Source organism: Chiloscyllium punctatum, chromosome 32 (assembly GCF_047496795.1).
Source record: "Chiloscyllium punctatum isolate Juve2018m chromosome 32, sChiPun1.3, whole genome shotgun sequence".
Classification (NCBI taxonomy): domain Eukaryota; kingdom Metazoa; phylum Chordata; class Chondrichthyes; order Orectolobiformes; family Hemiscylliidae; genus Chiloscyllium; species Chiloscyllium punctatum.
In genome coordinates this window covers 61,626,183-61,650,711 of record NC_092770.1, presented here as the reverse complement: position 1 = coordinate 61,650,711, position 24,529 = coordinate 61,626,183, and the positions used below count along the sequence as shown (strand labels likewise).

Below are 24,529 nucleotides of genomic sequence, written 5' to 3'. Positions count from 1 at the left end.
GATCAGTTACTGCTTGAATAAAAGAGTGGGCTAAGGTGTAAGTGGTAGATGATTGTTTTTCAGACTGGAAGATATACAGTGGAGTCCAAGGGTCAGTGTTGGGATCATTGTGTTTTTAATACATAAAAACAGCTTGGACATTTGATACAGAGTAAAATTTCAAAGCTTGCTGATAAAACCAAACTCGGAGGAATGGCAGACAGAATGATACAAATCCACTGTACCAGGGCACCGATAGGCAAATAAACTAGCATTTATTAGAAAGACATGTGGGGTGACACATTTGACAGATGGGATAGGGAGAGAATATGGGCCAAGAGAATATTGGGGGGGGGAAAGAATACAGGAGGGGGGAGAGAATATGGGGAGGGAAGAGAATACTAGGGGGAGGTAGAATACAGGAGGGGAGAGAATGAGATTGAGAGGCAGAGTTAGCGGAGAAAAGAGGGTGAGGGAGAGAGGAGGAAAAGGAGTGAGGAGTTTGAGAGGAGAGAGAGTGGGGTAAAGGATAGGAGGGAGGTGTGGGAATCTTGAGGAGAAAGGAAGGAAAGAGAGATGGAAAAAATATTCACACAAGCACAGCTCATGAGCAGATCCTGTGATAGTGGGTGCTATAAATCCTTGTCGTAATATAAGTCTCTCTGGAATGAGTTTATGTTTTCAAAAGCTGGGGCAGCTGTCGTACTACAATCGATAGGTTTTCCAGACTGCTCAGTTCAACCAATCATCCCTGCCTTGGCCCCACATACTCTGACCCCTCTTCCCTTGCAATGCTGTGCTCTGTAAATAATTGTTCACTACCTCCACATTCCCAGCCCTGTCCAGACTCTAATATGTTGTTCAGACTTCTCCATATTCCGCACATCTGCTAGAATACCCAAGTTCTTATTCTAGACAGTCTACAACTGCGACTCCCCACCACACACCCTTGAAGGGTTTCCCTAAATCTTTCCAAAGGTTTGCAAAGAATGTGCAGTAAGAAACAGACCTTTCTGCCCAATCAGTCCATACTTGCTGCCTCCTCACCTACCATCATAAAACTCTATTGCTTGCTCCCTCATATGTTTGTCTAGCTTACTTGAACATCCCAGAAAAAACTGACACATCTTACTTTTTGTTTTGCACTCCTCTGAACAAAAGCAAAAATCCCAAATTCACAAATAAAATCACCATAATTTACACTCCTGCAGAAAACAGTGTTGCAAAGCAGGAACCCATTCTGTGAAAACCAAAAGGATTATGTTCCAGACTTTTGAATTAGAGTCCCTACGGTGTGGAAACAGGCCCTTCGGCCCAACAAGTCTACACCGACCCTCTGAAGAGTAACCCATCCCCCCACATTTACCCATGACTCACACCTAACCTATACTTCCCTGAACACTATGGGAAATTTAGCACGGCCGAACCCGCACATCTTTGGATTGTGGAAGGAAACCAGAGCACCAGAGGAAACCCGCGCAGACACGGGGAGAATGTACTCCACACAGACAGTCGCCCGAGACTGGGTTCGAATCCAGGTCCCTAGCACTGTGAAGCAGCAGCGCTAACTCTTTCTCCATTGTAATGCTTTGTCCTACCAGAGTTTAAATTCTAATTAATCAGTATCCCTTTCTCCTGTTATGGAAATTATAATGGCTGTTTAAAATTTGTTATTCTTGCACTTGTCCTACTCAATGCAAGATCAAAATAATGTAGCAACTTGTCTCTCTATCCAGTTAGATTGACGATCATTACTAAAAGTGACTCATACAACATTCATTAAACATATGGTCCAGGATCTACAGTAACCAACACTCAAGTCTTCACCATCGTTCATTGCTTATTACACCAGAAGCAGGTCTCGTAGTGCAGTGGCAGGACCAGAAGAATTGGGTTCAAATAGCACTTGTCCCGGAGTTGTGTCATACCTTGTCCAAGCAGATTGATTAAAAGTAATTCTAATGTCAGAAGTCCTGAATCCTTCCACATCACTGCTTAAACTCCCATATATATTTAAAGGATTTGATTGCATGAATGATTTATTGCCATTTGTATTCAACAAATAAATACTGTAAAAAGTGTAATATGTCGCAACACACTGGCACCATTTTGACTTACTGAAAATATTAAGATTAAGACTGAAATTAAGATATTGGACTTAAACCATAAGAAAGACAAACACTGAAGTTTAAATAAAATTACCTCTCACTAATGTTCAGTCATATTTACTGGCCCTACCTTCAAAATAAGTTTAACATGTCTCCCAGAGGTTACATTGTCTATTTCTAGCAAACTACCTTTTACAATAGTGAACTAATCTGATTGGACATATTTAACGTGGAAATGATTAAACTATACTTGGGGAATTCTACAAAGTACCAAGTCAGCGGAAGGAGGAAAACATTGTGATCTACGAAAAGATAGGAAAGGAATGTGAGAAGGGAAACAGTATTGCTAACACACAGCTTTAATTTTGCAAATATAAACTGGGAAAATCCACATGAGTTAGTTGTAAATTACTGCTTTGTAACCAAGAGTATCTTCCTCCTGTGAGGAAGAACATAACTAGAGGTCATCAATATCAGATGGGCATCAAGATAGCCAAAAGGAAATTCAGTTCAGACTTTAACTAAAGAGGGGTAAGAATCTGGAATCTGTCACCACAGGGAGTGGTTGGAGTGATTAAATTTAAAGGGCAGCTTGACAAACATGTGAGGAAGAAGGGAACAGATGGATACAATCACAGATACAGATCAGGAATATGAATTCTGACTTAAGACTGACTGGCTTGAATGGTCTTCTTCTGTGTCATCTAACTGATGTAAGGTTATGTTCTGTTGAAAGGATGATCTGAAGTCAGACGTGGCAGGGTTTGTGTGGAGCATAGAAATTAGCTCAGACCAATGGGACTGAATAGCCAGTTTCTATGGGTAAATTCTACTTATGGCTAATCATTTGGTAATAAAGACCTTGAGAAAATATGACTTTTTTTCAGGCAAACTCAAATTCTATGTAAACCTGCCAGAGATCCTGAGCAAAAATAAACAATTGTCCTGCTGCTATTTCTGTTTCGTATGCACAACACTCTCCCCAGATTGCAGTGAGGTCTCAGCGCACTCTTTACAAAACCAGATAAAAAAAAATTGATCATTAATTCAGCAGCATGTTGTTGAAGAAACAAAAAGGGCAGATTGTACATTTTTGCTTTCCTACATCCTATTGAGTATTCTATTCCTTAACAATGTATGTTTGGTCACAGTAATGGTGCTTTGAATGCTGAAGCATGTTATTTAAGAGACCCACCACGCAGAATGTAATCCCAGGTGATTGCAGGCATTACGCTGTAGTATTTTACCATCAGTAGCACTGAATATATTCCACACTTTAAAATGTGCCTAAGTCTCTTGGGAGGCCAAATACATCTACAAAGTGAACCTGGCCACCTAGTTGGGTGCATTGGGGAATTTGAAGTCCTCAGAGTGCTGGGCTCAAATCATTATTTGCACTAGAAGCTGTTTCATAAACAGTACTTGAAATAAATCAATTTGATACTTCATGAGTTTGTATTTTGTTGCTTGAAAGATTAGACTTTAGTTGCAACAGCACAGCAGTACATCTACGTCTCAAACCTACAACCTGGATCCAAAGTTCACAGAAAATGAAAGCCTTTTTGTTTTGAGAGGGAGCATGCGGCAGGACGATGAGGGGCCCTGCTCCTCACGTTTTCTGATCCCCCTCGGGAAACAGAAAAGTTGGCCAACTGAGTTTCACTCGTCAGGGGAGTGGATGGGGTTTAGAGGAAGCGACAAGTGAAGAAAACCTGATGTGAGAACTGTTGGAAACTGACTCTGGCCTTTCATGGCCACAGGGTCTTTGACAGAGGGATGGGGGCGGCAGCCATTTTGAGGCCTGTCAACTACAGTGTTCAGCCAGACATATAAAGAGGCAACAAAATTACTTCCTCACAAAACAAAACCGTCCGATTGTTTTCCTTGACGTCTGATCTGAATTAACACAATAAACACACCCCGACATAAATCACAGAAAGAGCCTGAGGGATGAAGGAAGCTGGCACCTACCTGTAATACCTGGACTGTAAGTAAGTGGAACACACAGCTTTCGAGACGTGACTCGCTGAGCCGAAATCTATCACCTTCACGCGGTACGGCTGCCTGACCGGGTCCACCAACATGATGTTCTCTGGCTTCAGGTCAGCGTGAATCAGGCCGAGGTTCTTCAGCTTCATCAAGGCTGTGGCCACCTGCTGCAGGATGGGCCTGATGTACTTGAGGGGCAGCGGACTGAACTTGTTCTGCTTCAGGAAGTCGTACAGGTTCTGCTCCAGCATTTCAAAGACAAGGCAAGTGTGGTTCTTGTGCTGAAAGCACTCATAGGCCCGGACAAAATTGTAGTCATCCGCACTCTCTGTGCTCAGTCGAGCAAGGATGCTCACCTCGATCTGGCCCTGCCTTGCATAGGAAGGGTGGTTCTTCAGAATCTTGATGGCTACAATCTCATTGGTCCCCCTTTTCCAGCACTTCACTACTTGGCCAAACGTCCCCCGGCCGAGAAACTCCAACACCTCGTACGTGTTGGTCATTGAGCACAGCACCTCGTGCTGCAGGAGCTGGTAGTCACCCTCGCTGTTTGACCCACTGTTCTTGGAAGTGGCGGTGGAAGTGGCTGCCGTGGCAACAGTGGCGCCGCTGGTGGCGTTCTGAAGCATTGGCGGATGCTCCTCGATGATCTGCACGCTGCCGGTGTCCTCGAGTTCCTCACTCTTCCGCTTCAGGCCGCATCTCTGGTAGGTATCGAGGAGGGTCACAGTGCTGCGGCGGGTCAGGTTCTGCGGGCCTCCCAAGGCCTGAGCAGACACGGCCACCACCCCCGATGTGCTGTTTGCTGTTGTGAAGACAATGTGGCCGGCACTGGCTGGGAAAATCACCGTCTGCTCGTAGGACAGATTCGGATTGGTAACTTGAAGAGAAGCGCTGATTGTTGACTGTGCGAGGTTCGGACTCTTGCTCTGGTTGTAGACTTTACTGTGTGAACCATACCCGGTCATATCCCAGTTAGAACCCGGCTCCACTTTCAGTTTCTTCACACTGCAGAAGGCACTTGACTGGATTGTGTGAGGGGAAAAGACTTGCACTTGTGAGGCCATACCTGCAAAGACAACAAAACAAAGGCTGAACACTATAACACCTGCCCAAGTGCAAAAAGGAGAACCTGCATTCCTATAGCACTTTTCCTAACTTCAGGATGTCCCAAAACAATTTACAGCCGTTGATGTTCTTCTGAAGTACAGTCATGTCATAATATAGGAAGTACAATGCCAATTTGTGCATAGCAAGTTCCCAGAAACAGTGAAGAGACAATGACTAGATACTCCATTTTAGTAACTCTGGTTGAGAAATAAATTGCATGGCAGAAGTTCCCAAAATGTGTGACTTTTGACATCCCCCTCAGATGGGTTTAATATTTAACCTACTGAATATTGCTGAAAATTAAAAGATGACCACCAAGGCATTTCTGGAGTTGGGACTTGAAAACCCCTGTCTCTTGGTAGTGCACAGCTCTGGGAAATCCCTAAAGCCTGCTGGAGTTATACTTCTGCAATTCCAGAAAGCTTCTTTGACAAGACAGCCCAAGGTCCCACTCTCTCCTAGCTTGATTGACAAGAGCAGCAGGCAGATGCAAATACCATACCCTCCAGACATACCATCCTGACTGGGAAATGTATCACCATTCTTTCAGTGTCGCTGGGTCCACATCCTGTCAGCTCCCTCCCTCACAGTGCTGTAGGTACCCTACACCTTAAGCACTGCAGTGGTTTAAGAAGGCAGTGCCTCACCACCTTCTCCTGGGCAATTAAAGATGTACAATATATATCTCCCTCGTTATTGATGCTCATATTTTGTGAATGAGTAGCTCTGCTTGACAGTTGGAATTAGAGCTCAAATGTGATCCATGCTCTAACCACTCAAAGTAAAGAACTTTCCCTTCAATTCCCAACTGGATTTGCTGGATGTTTGATCATGGATGGCACCACAGCTAAACTCGATCCTGTGTCCGCTCAATGACCAAGACAGGCCTAAGGGTTATCAATCAGAAGAAAAAACAGTGCTGCTGGATTCATTCCTCCTCCAGTTCGACTGATGGAAACATTAGCCTTCAAATAAAGGAAAGTTTCTTTATCTACTGGAGGACCAACAAGTAAACATTTTTGACACAGAGTGTTGAAACAACTCATCCGGGTTAGTAAAAGTGACAGGAGTCAGACTGTAAGAACAGGGCAAGACCCTAGAGTGGGGTAAAAGGTGGAATGGCTGAGGGGAATGGATACCTGGACTGGCAGCAGGTGAAAGAAGGTGGAAGACTGTGAAATATTATACAATAGGGGGAAGAGAGAGAGAGAGAGCGACAACAGACAAACAGAGAGGGAGGGGAGGTACTAAGCAGGTTTAGCAACCTTAAAAGTGGATAAACCTACAGGTCCCGATGAGATGTATCCTAGGTTGTTGCGTGAGGCAAGGAGGGAGATATCAGAAAGCCTGTCTGTAATTTTCAAATAATTTCTTGCCACACGAGGTACCAAAGAAGTGGGGATTGCTAAGGCTGTCACATTATTAAAACAAAAGGAAGAGATTGACCAGGAAATTACAGGTTACTCAGTCTAACCTGAATGGTGAAGTTATTGAAAAGAATTCTGAAGGACAGAATATATCTGCACTTGGAGAAACATGGATTAATCAGGAATAGTCAGCATGGATCTGTTAAGGGAAGGCCCTATTTGACAAATTTGATCAAATTGTTTGAAACAACGAGAACTGTGATGTGGTTTACACATTTGACGTGGTTTATATGGACCTCAGCGAGACTTTTGATTAGGTCAAAAAAGTAGGAGCCCACAAGATCCAAGATAAAGTGGCGCATTGAATTCAAAATTTGACCAAGAAGCAGGAAGCAGAGGGTGAAGGTAGAGGGATATTTCTGAAATTGAAAGTCTGTTTCCAATGTGGTCCCACAGGGCTCATAGCTGAATATGGTTTACATTAATACTTGATTAGGGGTACAATCAAGAAATCTGTAGACAATGAATATTGGTAGGGCGGTAGATAATGAGGAGGATAGCCATTACACTGCAGGAGGATTCAAAGCATTGGCAGCTGGGCAGATTCATGGCAAATGGAATTCAATTCAGAATAGTGTGAGGATGCAATTTGGTGGCTCACAAGGCAAAGACATACACAACGAATGACAGGATTCTGGAAACTACTGAAAATCAAAGGGCCCTTGATATGAATATCACAGATCCTTGAAGACTGGAGATCAGGCAGATAAGAGGGTTAAGAAGATATATGAGATGATTGTCTTTCTTAGCTGAGGCAATGATTACAAGAGCAGGGAGGTTATGATGGAACTGCAGAAAATGCTTGTTAGGCCACAACAAGAACACAGCATGCAGTTCTGTTCACGACATTATAGGAAGTTAAAAATCACACAATACCAGGTTATAGTCCAACAGGTTTATTTGGAAGTCATAGCTTTCGGAGCGCCCCTGCTTCATCAGGTGGTTTCGGAACAGTGCCCTGAAAGCTAGTGCTTCCAAATAAACCTGTTGGACTATAACCTGGCATTGTGTGATTTTTAACTTTGTACACCCCAGTTCAACACCGGCATCTCCAAAATGATATAGGAAGGATGTGGTTACACCAGAGACGATGCAGAGGAGATGTACCAGAATGCTGACTGGGCTGGAGGCTGTCAGCTACCAGGAAAGATTGGATAGGCTCAGATTGTTTTCCTTAGAGCAGTCAAGGTTGAAAGGGGACCTAGCATAGAGATGTATCAGATTACGAGGGGCATAGATGGAGTGGATAAGAGAGCACATTTTTCATTAGCAGATGGGTCAAAAGCCATGAATGGAGGGTGAGGCATAGAAAGCGAACAGGAGAGCAGAGGAAAATTTCATTCAACCAGAAGGTGGTGGGAAATGTGAAACTTACTACCTGAAAAAGGTGGTCAAGTTAGAAACACTCAATGTTTAAACAGTATTTAGACATCACATGTCCAGATCTCCAAAACTATGGGCCATGAGCTGGAAAATAAGATTAGCATAGGCAACTCTTGGTGGATTGGTGGAGATACAATGGGCCAAATAGCCTCTCTCTGTGTTCTAACAATGTAAATAGTCCATGAGTTTAACGCCATGAGAACCTATCACAGTGAAATGTCACAGGAAAACTACTGACCAGAATTTGCCACAGAAGGAGATATTGTGACTGGAGACCGAATCTTGGTCAGAGTTGGATTGAAGAAGCACCTTCGAGAAGGAGAGCGAGGGACTGATACAGAGAGCTCTGGGACAAGGCATTCGACAGCATAAGGTCCAAGCAGCCATTGGTGGATTAATGTTGACGGGTGTGGTGCTGGAGAAAGCACAGCCGATAAGGCCGCATCCAAGGAGCAGGAGAATTGACGTTTTAGGCATAAGCCCTTCATCCTACATTGGTCGATTAATGAAGGGAATAGGATAAGTTCAAGATTATGTAAGGTGGAAAATACTAAGCTAGTCAAGAAAGCATTGACTCTTTGAATGGCGGTAACAAAGGCATGTTTGAGGGTTTTCACAACAGATAAGTCAGGGAGGCAATGTTAAAAAGATGGCAGTTGGTAGTTTTGATGATGGGTGATAGTCCCTTAACATGAAATTTTAAGCAATGACAATTAACAGTCTAGAAACAAATCGAGTGAGTAAGTGTCCCTGCCTGTCCAACAGTCCAGCATTAATGTGCGAATGGGACTGGACTCCAGATTCCAAACTAGCTGTTGCATTGGGCTCTTCAATCCAGCAGTAGCTAGCTGTCTGAGGACCAACGGTCAGTAGAATTGGTGGTTTGGAGGTGGATGGTGGCCCAGGACATTCTCAGACTGGCCCAGGAATAGTGAGCACGTCTCTCAGACTGGTCTGAGGTTCCTGGTGCTTTTCATTATGACAATCCACCAAATCTGAAATATAATTTCTCCTCTTGTGGTTTACCCCCTTCAGCTGCAAATCCTGCTCTGCTGCTGTTTAGATCAGAAAAGAGACTAGCAAATATTGCAAGAAGCAATGGAGAAGACCAATGCCATGTTAACCTTAATTCCAAAAGGGTTGAGATGAAGAGTAAAGAAGTCTAACTATAATTACGTAGGGCTTTGGAGATAGTGCATGGAGCAGGGATTCCCGGGTACAGCTTTGTAAGAGAGTCCTTCCACATTCACTCCTGAATGGTAAGCTCTAACTTTTAAGGGTTATTCCCTCTTGCTACTAATTCTACTCCCACCACCCTATCACCCCCACCCAACAGGAAACAGCTCTTGCATAGAAGGAAGGATATTCTCGTGATAAAGTTGGTGTAAATAGATGGGTTACTGTTGAGAATGTGATGCTGGAAAAGCACAGCAGGTCAGGCAGCATCCGAGGAGCAGGAAAATTGACGATTCAGGCAAAAGCCCTTCACTCCTGATGAAGGGCTTTTACCCGAAATGTCGATTTTCCTGCTCCTCAGATGCTGCCTGACCTGCTGTGCTTTTGCAGCACCACACTCTCGACTCTAGTCTCCAGCATCTGCAGTACCCACTTTTGCCTACATGGGTTACTGGGTTATCTGACGAAGAGAGGCTGAGTAAAGTGAACCATATGTCCAATCGGATTCTTCAGCGTGATACTGCAGGAGGTGCTGTCTTTCTGATAGGACATAGAAACTGAGGCTCGGTCTGATATCTCTGTCCATAGCTGGCGATCACACAACACTGTCTTGAAGCAGAGTGGGGTATGGACTTATCCCTGATATTCTGGATAATATCTATTGCCAGCAGCATCACCAGTTATGTCTGGGAGCTTGCAGTGCACAACTGACGGCAGGGAGCCACACTTAAAAAGTGTGAGCACTTAGAAAGGGCCTATAGTGGTGAAAGTCTCCATTTAAATGCAAATCTTTCCGTAGTAGTACAGAGCCACTGGAGAACCAGACTGTTGCCCGGCATAATGTGCCAATGAACCATATTCTTTGCTGTCAAGATGTGCCCATGTACTTTTTCACCACAATGGTCTGCAAATGGTTAAAAGTTACACTCGATCCTCAAGATGCTGGGAGTTTCAGATCATGAGCATAAGCTGCAAATCCTGAAAGGCTTTGGTGCCTAAAAACAGCACAATACTTCAGACCAGGCTAATGTTATCCATCACAGGGTTCACCTTAATAAACAGCTTTGAGACACAGACCTCAATTTAGAACTTGTTTACATCTTGCTTCACTCAAGGTTTCATAATAATTCAGAGTACCTGCAGCAGCGGTAAAGCACAAACATCACAATATTTTTCTCCCCAGGGTGTGGGAACCTTGCGTTGCTTGGGCTGTTCTCTTATCTTGCCACACCTCCCACCCCCCCCCCCCCCCCCCCTCTCCCACCACCCTCCCCCCACCTCCACTTTGGAGAGCATCACCTCTGATATTCCCTCTCTTTTGCCTGGTAGAGGTATACAGCATGGAAATAGGCCCTTCAGCCCAACTCGTCCATGTTGACCAGTTTTCCTAAACTGAACTAACCCCATTTGCCTCCATTTGGCTCCTCCCCCTTTAAACCTTTCCCAACCATGTACTTTTCCAAATACTTTTTAAATGTTGCAACTGAACCTCTACCACGTCTTCTGGTAGCTCGTTCCATACACATACCACCCCCTGCATGAAAACTTTGTCCCCTCAGATCTGTCTTAGATCTTTCCCCTCTCACCTTAAACCCATGCCCCCCCGATTTGGACTTTCCTGCCTTGGGGAAAAGACCTGGGCTTTTCATCTTATCGAAGCAGCTCATGATTTTATAAACCTGTAAAAGGTCACCTCCTCAGCCTGCTATGCTCCAGGGGAAAACACTTCCAGCCTACCTAGCTTCTCCTTAGAACCACAGAATCTCGACAGTGCAGGTGGAGGCCATTTGGCCAATTGAAAAATATGATTGTAGGAGATAGGTAGACAAGTGGCAGTTGGTAGTTAATCCTGATAAGTGCAAGATAATGCACTTGGGCAGAAGAAACAAGATGAGGAACTATTTAATGAATGGCAGGACACTGGATAGCCTAGAGGAACAGTGACATCGTGGGGAAGTGGTCACAGATCTCTGAAGTCAATACAGTACATGAATAGGATAGTTAGAAAGGGATATGGACACTTGCTTTCATCAGTCCTGGCATGATGTATAAGACCAAGGAGGTAATGCTGCAGTTATACAGACTGTTGGTGAGGCCACTGAAGTACTGTGCGCAGTTGTAGTACCACATACATGTTTTCGCTCTCTCGCTCTCTCTCTCTCTCTCTCTCTTTCTCTCCTTCACACACACACTCACACGTCTATGGCATGAATTTGCATTTGCAGATGTGTTCTATTTTGTTCAACAAGCACACAATCTATAAGCAGTCAGTCCATCTGACGTTTTATAATTTCCTGCTTTGGAAATAGTCAGAGAGTCATAGAGATGTACAGCATGTCAACAGACCAATCGGTCCAACTAGTCCATGCCGACCAGATATCCCAACCCAATCTAGTCCCATCTGCCAGCACCCAGCCCATATCCCTCTAAACCCTTCCTATTCATATACCCATCCAAATGCCTTCTAAATGTTGCAATTGTACCAGCCTCCACCACTTCCTCTGGCAGCTCATTCCATACACGTTCCACCCTCTGTGTGAAAACATTGCCCCTTAGGTCTCTTTTATATCTTTCCCCTCTAACCCTAAACCTATGCCCTCTAGTTCTGGACTCCCCCACCCCAGGGAAAAGACTTTGCCTATTTATCCTATCCATGCCCCTCATAATTTTGTAAACCTCTATAAGGTCACCCCTCAGCCTCCGACGCTCCAGGGAAAACAGCCCCAGCCTGTTCAGCCTCTCCCTGTAGCTCAGATCCTCCAACCCTGGCAACATCCTTGTAAATCTTTTCTGAACCCTTTCAAGTTTCACAACATCTTTCCGATAGGAAGGAGGCCAGAATTGCATGCAATATTCCAAGAGTGGCCTAACCAATATCCTGTACAGCCACGTCATGACCTTCCAACTCCTGTACTCAATACTCTGACCAATAAAGGAAAGCATACCAAACGCCTTCTTCACTATCCTATCTACCTGCGACTCCACTTTCAAGGAGCTATGAACCTGCACTCCAAGGTCTCTTTGTTCAGCAACATTCCCTAGGGCCTTACTATTAAGTGTATAAGTCCTGCTAAGATTTGCTTTCTCAAAATGCAGCACCTCACATTTATCTGAATTAAACTCCATCTGCCACTTCTCAGCCCATTGGCCCTCTTTTTTTTAAAATGATAAAACCTTAAATTGTCTCAGGGCTGTGACTTGAAAAAAGTTCTGGGATTTACATATTAATCACTGGAAACCTGTATCCCCGTTCTAAGTGATTAAAGGATTAGCAGCAATCTAGGTTTGTTCAATATATCACATCAGTTGAATGACACTTTGATCTTTTACTATAAATTCTGTGTCCTGTGATCCTTCCCCACTAGTTAACCGACAAAGGAGCAGTGCTCTGAGAAATAATCCTCTTGGACTACAGTCTGGTGTCCTGTGATTTTTAACATTGTCTGCAGGAAGGATGTGATAGCACAAGTGGGGGTATGGAGGAGGTTCACCAGGATGTTGCCTGGGATGGAGAAATTGAATTATAAGGAGAGACTAGATAGGCTTGGATTGTTTTCTTTAGAGCAGAGAAGACTGAGGAGAAACGTGACTGAGGTGGATAAGATTAGGAGGGGGTATGGACAGAGTGAGTAGTCAGCAGCTTATTCCCTTGAGGGGTCGATCATGAGAGGGCATCGCTTTAGGGTAAGAGGCAGGGGATTCAGAGGGGATTTGGGGAAAAGAACCTTTCACTCAGTAGGTAGTGGGAATCTGGAATGCACTGCTAGGCAAATTAGTGGAGACTAGAAACTGTATAACCTTATAACCTATAAAAAAAAATTGGATGAGTACTTCAAATGTGCAGGAAATTGGGATTAGTGCACTTATAGTGGTCTTTATGTCAGTGCAGCCACAATGGGCCGAAGGGTCTTTTTTGCGCTGTATGAATCTATGAGTTGGCTCTCACTCTCCAAAGAGCAATCTACCTCCCCATTCCTGTAACCCCACATTTCCCATGTCTGGTCCACCTAGCCTACACATCCTCGGACACTTTAGCACTCCAATTTTCCTTATTGGAGCTCCAGTGTTTCAGCATAGAATGGTGATGTGACCCCAGACTTTTTTGGTCTCCGACATTCAATGCCTTACCCCTAGTGACCCACAAGCAGGAAGGGTATTACACTGAGGTTACCTGCACAGCAGGGAGGAACTGCTTCCTCTGGTAAAAAGACATCAGTAATGAAGAGGCAAAATCTTAAAGTCAGAGCTAGAAGGCTCAAGACAAATACTTATTCAGAAACAAACACAAAGAATGCTGGAAAAACTCAGCAGGTCTGGTATGCCTCTTCTGCACAGGGGTCACTGGACCCGAAACATTAACTCGGTTTCTTGCTGCACAGATGCCGCTAGACCTGCTGAGTTTCTCCAGCATTCTCTGTGATTTCCGCTATCCGCAGCACATTGCCTTTATTCAAATATATTTTCAGGGAGGAAATTGGTAACCCTTCTCTCCAAAATGGTTGTGGATGCTCAGGGTCAGTGGGAGAATCCAAGGCTGAAACTTGGTCCATAAGGGAAAGACAGCAAAGGCAGGGAAAGAGAGCTGAGGGACAGATCAGCCACAGTCCGCTGAACACTGGACCAAGTTTGCAAGGCTGAATGGGCGGTTCCTATTCCAAATGCTCCCCAAAGTTGCAGACGGGTCAGTAACTTGCTGTGTCAGGCACACAACAGATCAGGAAAGGGAAAAGCTGAACACAGAGGGCGTTGAACGGCCTCAGTTTCACTTTACACCTCGCCTAGTGCTTCTGATAAGATCTTCGACTATTCTTTCATGTGTTAGTAGGCATCGCTGCATAAGTCAGCATTTGTTGCCTTTCCTTAAATGCCCTTCAGACAGCGATGGGAAACTCAGCATTGGGCACATGTCTCAGTCATGGCGTGCTCATGAACAGAAACACTGAGTGGCATATAGAAGGACAAAAACCTGACTCAGCCTAACACAAAACACAACAAGTTTCCCCTTGACTGCCAAACAGCGTCAAAAACACTCACCAAGACTCTACTGGGGGGGAGCTGTTGACAAACAGAATGCGGTTGGGTAGGGAGGGGGGTGGCATGGAAACGCCTCACGGTGCTCACCAGAATTTGGTGTGCGCATCACCTCCCTCTATGACTATCCTGGGGATGTTCAGAAGTTGTCTCCAACTCAATCGATTTACCCTCTTGGAAGAGGATTAGGTAAAGATTACATACTCGACAATCCTGCTGAGATACAAGTACTGGATTGCAGACTTGGCCCATACAATTCTACATCCATGTTTAAAATGATGGTAATTCTTTTACCTAGATCCTTGGTTACTAAGAGACAAAGGAATGGGTGTCAAGTTGTAAATTAAGAACACGAATCAATCATTCATCCTGTCCGGTTTGCTCCACTCACCACCATTCGACTGAACCATGGCTGATCTTCAGCTTGATTTAATTGACCAAACTGAGTCCTCTGTTCCTGGAAATCCTTAGCCACAAAAATCTATTATACCTCATTCTTGGCATCCGAGCATCCATAGTCTTTGAAGTTCCAGATTTTTACTTTTGTCCCAATGCAAAATGGTATGGATTACACAAGGGTTAGACAGGATTGTCCTCTCTTCACATCCTGCTGTTAGCTTCCCAGCATTGTAATATTGTCGAAACTCTGCAGTGACAAACAGTGCCAGCCAAATCAGGGTCAAGACAGAAATCAATCTAATTATCTGAGGAGGATCCAGATCATAGAATCGTAACATTTGGCTGGCTGGAGTGGGAAGAGTTGGAGGGCAGTTTCACTTTGCATTAGGGTCATTACCAAACATGAGTACATTGAAAGGTCAGTGAAAGGTACAGTGAGATTGGTGACCAGGAAATGACACCAGCAGTACAGATTAGATTTTGATACTGACTCATTCTCCCCTTATCTCTGATACAATGACTGTAATTTTACTGCAACCCTGGGCAATTTTGCATACAGGTTTACCAAACGTACTGAAGTACAGTCAATAAGCGCAGAAAGGTTTCCCTCCATCCCGATCACCATTCCTCTGTCAACTTAAACCAGCAGCAGCAGCAGGTATATTGCTCATTCACCTCTTGTACCATCTATGAGATCTTGAGTGCACGAGTTTCCAACTCCATTTATTAATACAACAGCAGGTAGTAATCCACTGGTTGAGAGTCACTTAGGCACCTGCTTTCTTGGTCAGCTTTGTCTTCAATATTTCTACTTAAACATCAAGCATAACAACAAATTCACATACTAGATGCAATTTCCATTTGGGTTCCAAATTAGTGGAGCTTCTTTCTTCATAATTTTGTTTCTTTTTTCTTTTACAGATAATGACCATGTCTTCAAATTGCAACCAAGATCCCCACTAAAAATAGTGCTCCAATGCCCAATTGAAACACAGGGAGAGAAGAAGGCAATTCAATCATTGTACAGCTTGAGTTCTTTATCAAAAAGTAACCGACCAAAGGAAACCAAATTTAAACGGTTCCAGAGATACTACTTGAGATAAGATCTTAAATAATTTAAGGTGGACGCAAAGGACTCAGCAATTAGCAAAGGTGTTCTCCTATATTCTAGACAATACTTAACTCTCAACCAAATGTCACTGAAAACAGCTCATTCTGATCATTTATTTCATTATAGAACATAACATACATAGAATGTAACAGCGCAGTACTGGCCCTTCGGCCCTCGATGTTGCGCCGACCTGTGGAACCAATCTGAAGCCCATCTAACCTACACTATTCCACTTTCGTCCATATGCCTCTTGGCTTTAGCCATTCGTCAGTTTTGGTGTTGTTATACTGCAAGAGTATAACTGCCTCCATATGCCTATCCAAAGACCATTTAAATGCCCTTAAATTTGGCGAGTCTACAACTTTTGTAGGCAGTTATACTCTTGCAGTATAACAACACCAAAACTGACGAATGGCTAAAGCCAAGAGTTTGAAGTGGCTCTTCAATAAATCACAAAGAGCAGCTTTCAAGTTGGTTCAAACGTCATTAGGATACCTGACCATATCAAAACCTACACAGCTTCAATGTGATGGCCTTGTGACCCCTTGGAGTGCTGTCCCCGTTCAGCCATAAATGTGACCTTTTCAAATAAATGCAGGTAGTTTGACCAATAAAGTGAAAGCTCTTTGGAACAGAAATGACCCAAGTACAGTGATCTATGTTTCACCTTTACCATTAGTATACAGACTGTAGGGTGTGCAAAATATGGAATTGCTACATTGGCACAATGCATAAATGCGAATTCTCTTCTCCCAGAGAATAGTGAACCTACAGAATTTTCTGCCATAGAAGCAGCTGAGGCCAAAACGTTGGATGTTTTCAAGAAGGACATAGATATAGTTCTTGGTGCTAAAACAATAAAAGGGTACAGGGCAAATCTTGGTAAAAAGTACTGAGTTGAATGATCAGCCGTGATCATATGGAACGGCAGAGCAGGCTCTAAAGGCCAAATGCCCTTCTCCTATTTTCTCTGTTAGTGGGCAGAGGCATGGCAGATGCAGTTTAATGTGGATAAATGTATGGTTATCCACTTTGGTGGCAAGAATAGCAAGGCAGATTACTACCTAAATGGAATCAATTTAGGTAAAGGGGCAGTACAGAGAGATCTGGGTGTTCTTGTACACACCAGTCATTGAAGGTAAGCATGCAGGGACAGCAGGTAGCGAAGGTTAATAGCATGCTGGCCTTCATAACAAGAGGGATTGAGTATAGAAGCAAAGAGGTCCTTCTGCAGCTGTACAGGGCCCTGGTGAGACTGCAACTGGAGTACTGTGTGCGGTTCTGGTCTCCAAATTTGAGGAAAGACATTCTGGCTATTGAGGGAGTGCAGCGTAGGTTCACGAGGTCAGTTCCCAGAATAGCGGGATTACCTTACACTGAAAGACTGGAGCGACTGGGCTTGTATACCACTGAGTTTAGAAGACTGAGAGGGGATCTGATTGAGACATAAGATTATTAAAGGATTGGGCACTCTGGAGGCAGGAAACATGTTTCCGCTGATGGGCGAGTGCCAAACCAGAGGACCCAGCTTAAAAATACAGGGTAGACCATTTAGGACAGAGATGAGGAGAAACTTCTTCACCCAGAGAGTGGTGGCTGTGTGGAATGCTCTGCCCCAGAGGGCAGTGGAGGCCCAGTCTCTGGATTCATTTAAGAAAGAGTCGAATAGAGCTCTAAAGGATAGTGGAATCAAGGGTTATGGAGATAAGGCAGGAACAGGATACTGATTAAGGATGATCAGCCATGATCATATTGAATGGTGGTGCAGGCTCGAAGGGCAGAATGGCCTACTCATGCATCTATTGTCTATTGTCTATTGTCTAACACTTCATTGGTTACAAAGCACATTGAAGCCATGAAAATACATTATTGCTTTCTGAATCCACTGTTCTCTACTTTAATCAGTATCTGAAACAGATTCTCATGACATTTAAACTCAGAACTAATTTTTATGCAATTTGAACATTTTGTCTTTGCATATAATAAATCTCTTTTGCACTCCTTCTGTACCTTTCTCTCATCCATCTTTCATAGAAGCTCAGACTGACAAAATGAACTGGGAACTAGAGATAACCAAACAGTTTCAAAAAGCATTCATACCACTGACTTGTCCAACATGCCACTCCTTCAATAGCAGTTCTTCCTCCTTTACTTGGTTTGAGATCTCTGCTCATTTTAACTTGGAGACAAGAGAGAGTACAGATTTTTCTCTTCTAGCATTTAGTCTCTGACTACAACATAAATATCTGGTTGTGTTCACAAATAAAACTTCCAGAGCAGGGACATCTAGCCAGGTCTGAATGGTTGGTAATTGACTGGATTAGTTGGACTGAAAGTACTTGCTTTTGCCCAATTTAGCTAAAGAAAAATAAAGAGGACCAAAGTTTATTTCTTGTCTTTTCTCCGGCTTTAAGTATTGATGGCAGGAATTTGTTAAACTCTGAGTTATGAACTCTTAGGGTACAGACATTACTGGCAAAACTTATATTTATTATCGCCCATTTCCCAGTACAACTGGCGTTCACATCAGAGGTGATTTAAGAGGTAACCACATCGATGCGTGTCAGTTATGTCTTAGACTGGACTGGGAAGGATGGCACATTTCTTTCCTGAAACCATATTGGTGAAGAAGTTTGACATCTAAACTTTTCAGTTCTGATACTTGGACTAAAGAGCTGACAAGTCAGGTTTGAGTTATGAAGAAAGGCTGAATAGGTTGGAGCATAGGAGGTTGTGAGGCAACCTGATGGACATTTATAACATAATGAGAGGTACAGATAGAGTTAATGATGGTTGTCTTTTCCCGAGGATGGGGGATTTCGAGACCGGGGGGGCATATTTTTAAGGTAAGAGAAAAGAGATTTTAAAGAAAGCCAAAAAGGTTGGTTCGCATGTGGAATAACAGCTGGAGAAACTTCGAGTCCTGGAGTTATGCAGCACTGCAACAGACCCTTCGGCCTGACCAGTCCATGCTGAACACAATCCCAAACTAAACTCGTCTCACCTGCCTGCTCCTGGCCCATGTCCTGAGGAAGTAGTGGATGTAGGCACAATTACGACATTTAAAAGACATTTGAATAGGCACATGAATAGGAAAGGGTTGGAGGGACTTGGGCAAGGAGCAAGCAGGCAAGACTAGTTTAGTTTGGGATTATGTTTGGCATGGACTGTTTGCTCAAAGGGTCTGTTTCCGTGCTGTATGATTCTAGGACTTTAAGTGTCTCCAGTTGTAAAGCAGCCCGAATGCACCAGAACGAGTACAGTCCATTTCATGACCAATGTGGAGCACTACGCAAAGGTGCCTATCAACTACATCACTTTACATTTACATAGCACCTTGGATATAGTACAAAGATAAAACCACTACATGAAAGCACAGAGAAAATTCAACACAGAGGTTATAAAGGGATATTAGAGACACATGGCCCAAAACTTGAGCAAAGAGTTATGAGGAATCAAGGGAAAGAAGTCAAGTATCTAAGGGGAGGAATTACAGAGTTTACGGACATGGGAGGGGAAGGCACAGCCGCCAGCAGTAGAGGAGTGGAAATCAGGGGTGGGGTGCAACCAGGGAGCAGCTCAGAGCTTGAGGAGATTTGCAGGACTGAAGGAAGTGACAGAAAAAGGGAGGGGTGAAGCCATGATGCACTGCACAATTTTAAAATCAAGACATCTTCAGGTCAAGCCCCAATGATGGTCACCAAACACAGAGATGGTGGTGAACAAGATTTGTCGCGTACCGGGATCCAGGTAACAGGATGTATGATGAGCTCGATGTCATCCATTGAGAATCTGGCTCAAAGGGGCCAGTGTGAGAACTAGGAAGCAACAAACTAGACCCTGGAGTAGCAGGCTTCAGAATGGGAGCAGAGTTGAAGAAGCTTTACTCTACTTTGAACCCGTTCCCCACCTGCCTGAGCGTGTTTGGTACTGAAAACAGGTGGAAAGGGAAAATAAATGACCAGAATGAAGCAAAACATTTCCATGTCCCATATGCTTTCAGTAGTGATTCAATGCAAGCTATGCACTCAGACTGTTCTCACCACAGCAGCCTGAAGCCAAGGACTCCAGTCAGAAAATATACTGTCAGACTAATTGGGTGTGGGTGGGAACACTGTGAGTTTAATTAACCACTACAATTTGTGCAACTAACGCTTGACCTGGAGGGCTTCCATTTACAGGCAGATTTCTGGTGTCAGGTTCAATGTTACCTTTCAATTCAAAAACCCCGATGCCTCCTTACGGAATCATAGAATTTCCCAGCACAGCTGGAGGTTTCGGTGTTAGAAAGAACGATCCAATTACTCCCACTCTCCCATCCTGTCCTCAATGCCCTGCTAATGTTTTCCTATTTAAAAGTACCTCCTATTCTCTTTTGACAATTTCCACTGAATGATAATTCAGATAGTTCATTCCAAATCATACCAACTTAGTCAGCGAAAATAATCCTTCTCACAGAGTCATACAGCATAGAAGCAGACCCTTTGGACCAACCAGTCCATGCCGACCATAATCCCAAAACTAAATAAGTCCCACCTGCCTGCAGCTAGCCCATACCCCTCCAACATTTCCTATTTATGTAATTGTTCTAACGCATTTTAAAAATTGTAACTGTACCCACAATCCACCACTTCGTCTGGAGGTTCATTCCACACACGAGCCATTTTGAGTAAAAAAAGTAGTTCATTGTGTCTTTTCTAAATCTCTGTCCTCTCGCTTTAAAAATATGCCCCCTAGACTTGAAATCCCCCCACCCTAGGTAAAAGACACCCACTATTCAGCTTAAGATTTTATAAACCTCTCTAAGGTCACTTCTCAACCTCCTGCACTCTAGTGAAAAACATCCCAGCCTATCCGGCCTCTCCTTATATCTCAAACCCTCCATTCCTGGCAACATCCTGGTAAATCTCTTCTGAACCCTCTCCAGCTTAATAATATCCTTCCTATAACAGGGTGAGTAGAACTGAATACTGCTCTCCAGAAGAGGTCTCACCAACGTCCTGTACAGTCTCAACATGACACCCCAATGCCTATAGTCAAAGGTCTGAGCAATGAAGGCAGGCATGCTAAACCACTCCCTGTCTATATGTGATGCAAACTTCAAAGAATTATGTACCAGAACCCCCAGATCTCTCTGTTACACAACAATATCCAAAGCCCTATTCTTAGTCATGTAAGTCTTGTCTTTGTTTGTTTTACCAAAATGCAATACCGCGGTTTTATCCAAATTAAACTCCAGCTCCCACTCTTCAACCCATTGACCCAATTGATCAAGATCTCTTTGTAATCTTAGATAACCTTATCCATTTATCAGTTCCCTTTTGTTTCAAAATTATTATACATCTATGGCCTTGGCCCAAAGGAAACTGTCTTTCCATCTGGACGCCATTAAACTCTGAACTGCCAACTGATTTGATAGCAATCTCATCTCTGTTCCATAATCTCCTGGACTTGAACACAGAAATCAGAACTGACTCCAGTGCAGTACTGAGGGAGTACTCCACTGTTTGAAACGCTGGCTTATGGATTAGATGACAAACTAAGATGCCATCTGCTCCCAGAAGAGGGTGCAGAAGATTCCATGCACTATTTCAAGAAAAGGTTAGGGGAGTTCCCCCTATCATCGATAATACTGATCCTTCAATCAATGTGACAAAGATTGACAATCAGAGTGCTGTTTCTGGGAGGTGGATGTGTGCAAACTGATGATTATATTCCCTACTTTACACTTTGAAAGTCTGCCATTTGCTATCAAGTGCAACGGGATGACCTGTAGTTGTGAAAGGCTGTATGTGAATGAAATTCTTTCTCACTGTTTTGAGCACCCCACACTATTGTCCATTCACCTTCTTTCCTCCAAGGGCAGCAATTGGTGAGATAATACCTGGAGATAAGGTCTCCTTATCTGAGGAAGGATGTTCTATGGCGGGTGTATGATCAAGGTATACCAGACTGATTCCTGGGATGGCAGGACTGCTGGATGAAGAGAGGCTGGGTTGGTTAGGACTATATTCACTGGAGTTTAGAAATGTGAGGGGGGAAACCTCATAGAAACCCATAAAATTCCAACCGGGCTGGACAGGACAAACACAGGAAGGATGTTACCGATAACTAGGGAACCTAGAACCAGGGGTCACAGTCTATGCGTATGGAGAAGGACATTCAAGATTGAGATGAGGACACAGTGGGGAGTCTGCAGAATTCTCTGCCTAGAAGAAAGCATTGAAGATTTCAAGATTGGATTCCCTACAGTGTGAATACAGGCCCTTCGGCCCAACAAGTCCACACCCCTCCAAAGAGTAACCCATCCAGACTCATTTCCCTCTGACTTATGGACCTAACACTATGGGCAATTCACCTGACCTGCACATCTTTGGACTGTGGGTGGAAACCGGAGCACCCAGAGGAAACTCACGCAGACACGGGGAGAACGTGCAAACTCCACACAGAAAGTCACCCGAGGGTGGAATTGAACCCGGGTCCCTAGTGATGTGAGGCAGCAGTGCTAACCATTGAGCCACCGTGCCGCCTCATGAAGGAGTTAGACATACTTCATATGGCTAAAGGGATCAAAGGGTATGGAAGAAAGTGAGAACAAGGTACTGAGTTGGATGATCAACCAGGATCACATTTAACAGTTCAGCAGGTCTGAAGGGCCGAATGGCCTACAGCTCCTCCTATTTTCGACACTAGTTTCTGTACTCTCCTCACAAAAATTAAGTCCTCCACCCCGCCCGAAATAAAAATCATTGAAGATGCCACCTCAGCTGGGTACAGCTCCAATGGCTCTTCTGATTATCTCATGCTCTTTCAGCCAAGCAGCCAGATAAGGACTGCTGTAAGCCTGCTTGTTTCTGGGTTGATTCACAGTGGTACCTTGCAATGTCCTGAAGGAGAGATTGGATGGGACTCAGGAGTGGAAAGTCTGGCTCGGAGGCAAACTGTGCCGACAGGTAGACCAGATGCTCCAGCACAAACAGCGAACTTAGCTCAGGAGCTCCTGTCTGCGTAACTGGGCTCCATAATGTCTTTGACTGCACACCAGCAAAGTAATGCACTGTCAGCTGGAGTTAATGACATGCATTCATACCCAAGCAGAAACCAGGAGGTTTCCCCACTCGACAAAAAAAAAAGGGTAACTGGGTCACAATATCAGGTTAGTAATAAGAGAAAACCAAAGCCGCTCTATAGTCACTGTAAGAAATAAGGGGCTACACACCTAGTTAGCATCTGCATTACTCCCTAGTGGACTGGTACAAAAATGACTCTCAAACGTTCTCACTGCATCCTCGCAGCAACTCAAGTAGTTGCTTGAATTCACAACCAATACAGGAGCTGAAATGATTTCAAAAGCATTGAAATGCTTTTCAAAATAGTTACATTACTCTTTTACTTTCAGTTTGCAGGCTGTATTGAGTTATTCAGAAGTAAAATCAAGCGTCCCTCACACTCCCTGAGAGACATCAGAGCATGGGATGATTCAAGTATCAATTAAAGCAAATGCAAAGTCTTCATATCCCTGAAGGAAGATTCGCATTTCGCTTAATGTAGCTGCAGACAGCAGCTATCAGTCACAAATGGTAAGGTGCTAGGTGTTGCCACTGGGGCTATCCACATATAACAGAAAAAGACAGGGCCATTATGGTAACCAAAGTATTTAGAAAGATGGAAATAAATATCATTCCCCCACTAACTCACCCCACTTGCCATTAGTAACAGTTACGCAATTCAGTGACAGGTCTGAACCACTTAAACCCATGTTGATATGAAGAAATTCTTCAGCTTGCTAAAATAGGGTTTTTAATCACTATGACTTTCTTCTCAATTTTCAACTGGAAAAAGGCAAGCTTTTCACTATGCCGTTACCAACACATGTGGGCTTTATATATTTCAAAAGTTAGTTTTGGTGTGTTCTAATCCTCTCTCCCACTAGAGACCGAAAATGCCAGGGGACAATTGGAATTTGCAAGGCAGAGAATAACAAAATGCTATCAAATGGATATTTCAATAGATATGGAACAGGTGATGAGATATATGTCAGCCCTGATCAAACAGCCTCCTTGGCTACCAACTTGGTCCTTCTCCCTGAAAACTCAGGTGTACATTTGATCGGGAAATGTAAATCCCATTCCTTATCACTTAGACCATCCACTTCCATTTCAGTACAAGGCTAACTATCCAACCTCTCCTCATACGAAAATCCCTCCATGCCCAGAGTCAGCCGAGTGAATCTTCTCTGTGCTGCCTCCAATATCAGTACATCTTTCCTGAGTTAAGGGGATCAAATGTATTTACTAAACCTTAGGTAGCTGTGCCTGTAGTTGCTCAGGACTCAAGCTTTGAAGTTTGTGTCACATATAGACAGGGTTGTTAAGAAGGCATTTTAGCATGCTTGCCTTCAATCCTCGGTCCTTTGAGTATAGGAGTTGGGAAGTCAAATTGAGGTTATACAGGCATTGATGAGGCCACTTCTGGAGTGCTGTGTCTATGTTCTGGTCATTCTGTTATAGGAAGGATATTATCAAGCTGGAGAGGGTTCAGAAGAGATTTACCAGGATGTTGCCAGGTATGGAAGGTTTGACTTATAAAGAAAGGCTGGGACTTTTTTGACTGGAGCGTAGGAGGTTGAAAGACACCCTAATAGAAGTTTATAAAATAATGAGGGGTAGAGATAGAGTTAATGGTAGTTGTCTTTTCCCTAGGATGGAGAATTTCAAGACTTGGGGGCACACTTTTAAGGTGAGAGAAGAGAGATTTTAAAAAAGACATGAGGGGCAAATTTTTTTCACAGAGGGTGGTTCGTGTGTGGAACTTCT

At 43.8% G+C, this 24,529-nt stretch overlaps 1 protein-coding gene across 5 annotated transcripts in view; it reads right to left on the bottom strand.

Annotated features, from left to right (window-relative positions):
- Nucleotides 1–24,529, bottom strand: part of hipk2 (homeodomain interacting protein kinase 2) — a 277,465-nt gene that overhangs the window by 203,896 nt on the left and 49,040 nt on the right. For all 5 annotated transcript variants that reach the window (XM_072552490.1, XM_072552492.1, XM_072552488.1 and 2 more), the window contains exon 2: nt 4,059–5,145. In XM_072552490.1, coding sequence (XP_072408591.1) covers nt 4,059–5,145 — 1,087 coding nt within the window. The remainder of the gene's footprint in view (nt 1–4,058; nt 5,146–24,529) is intronic.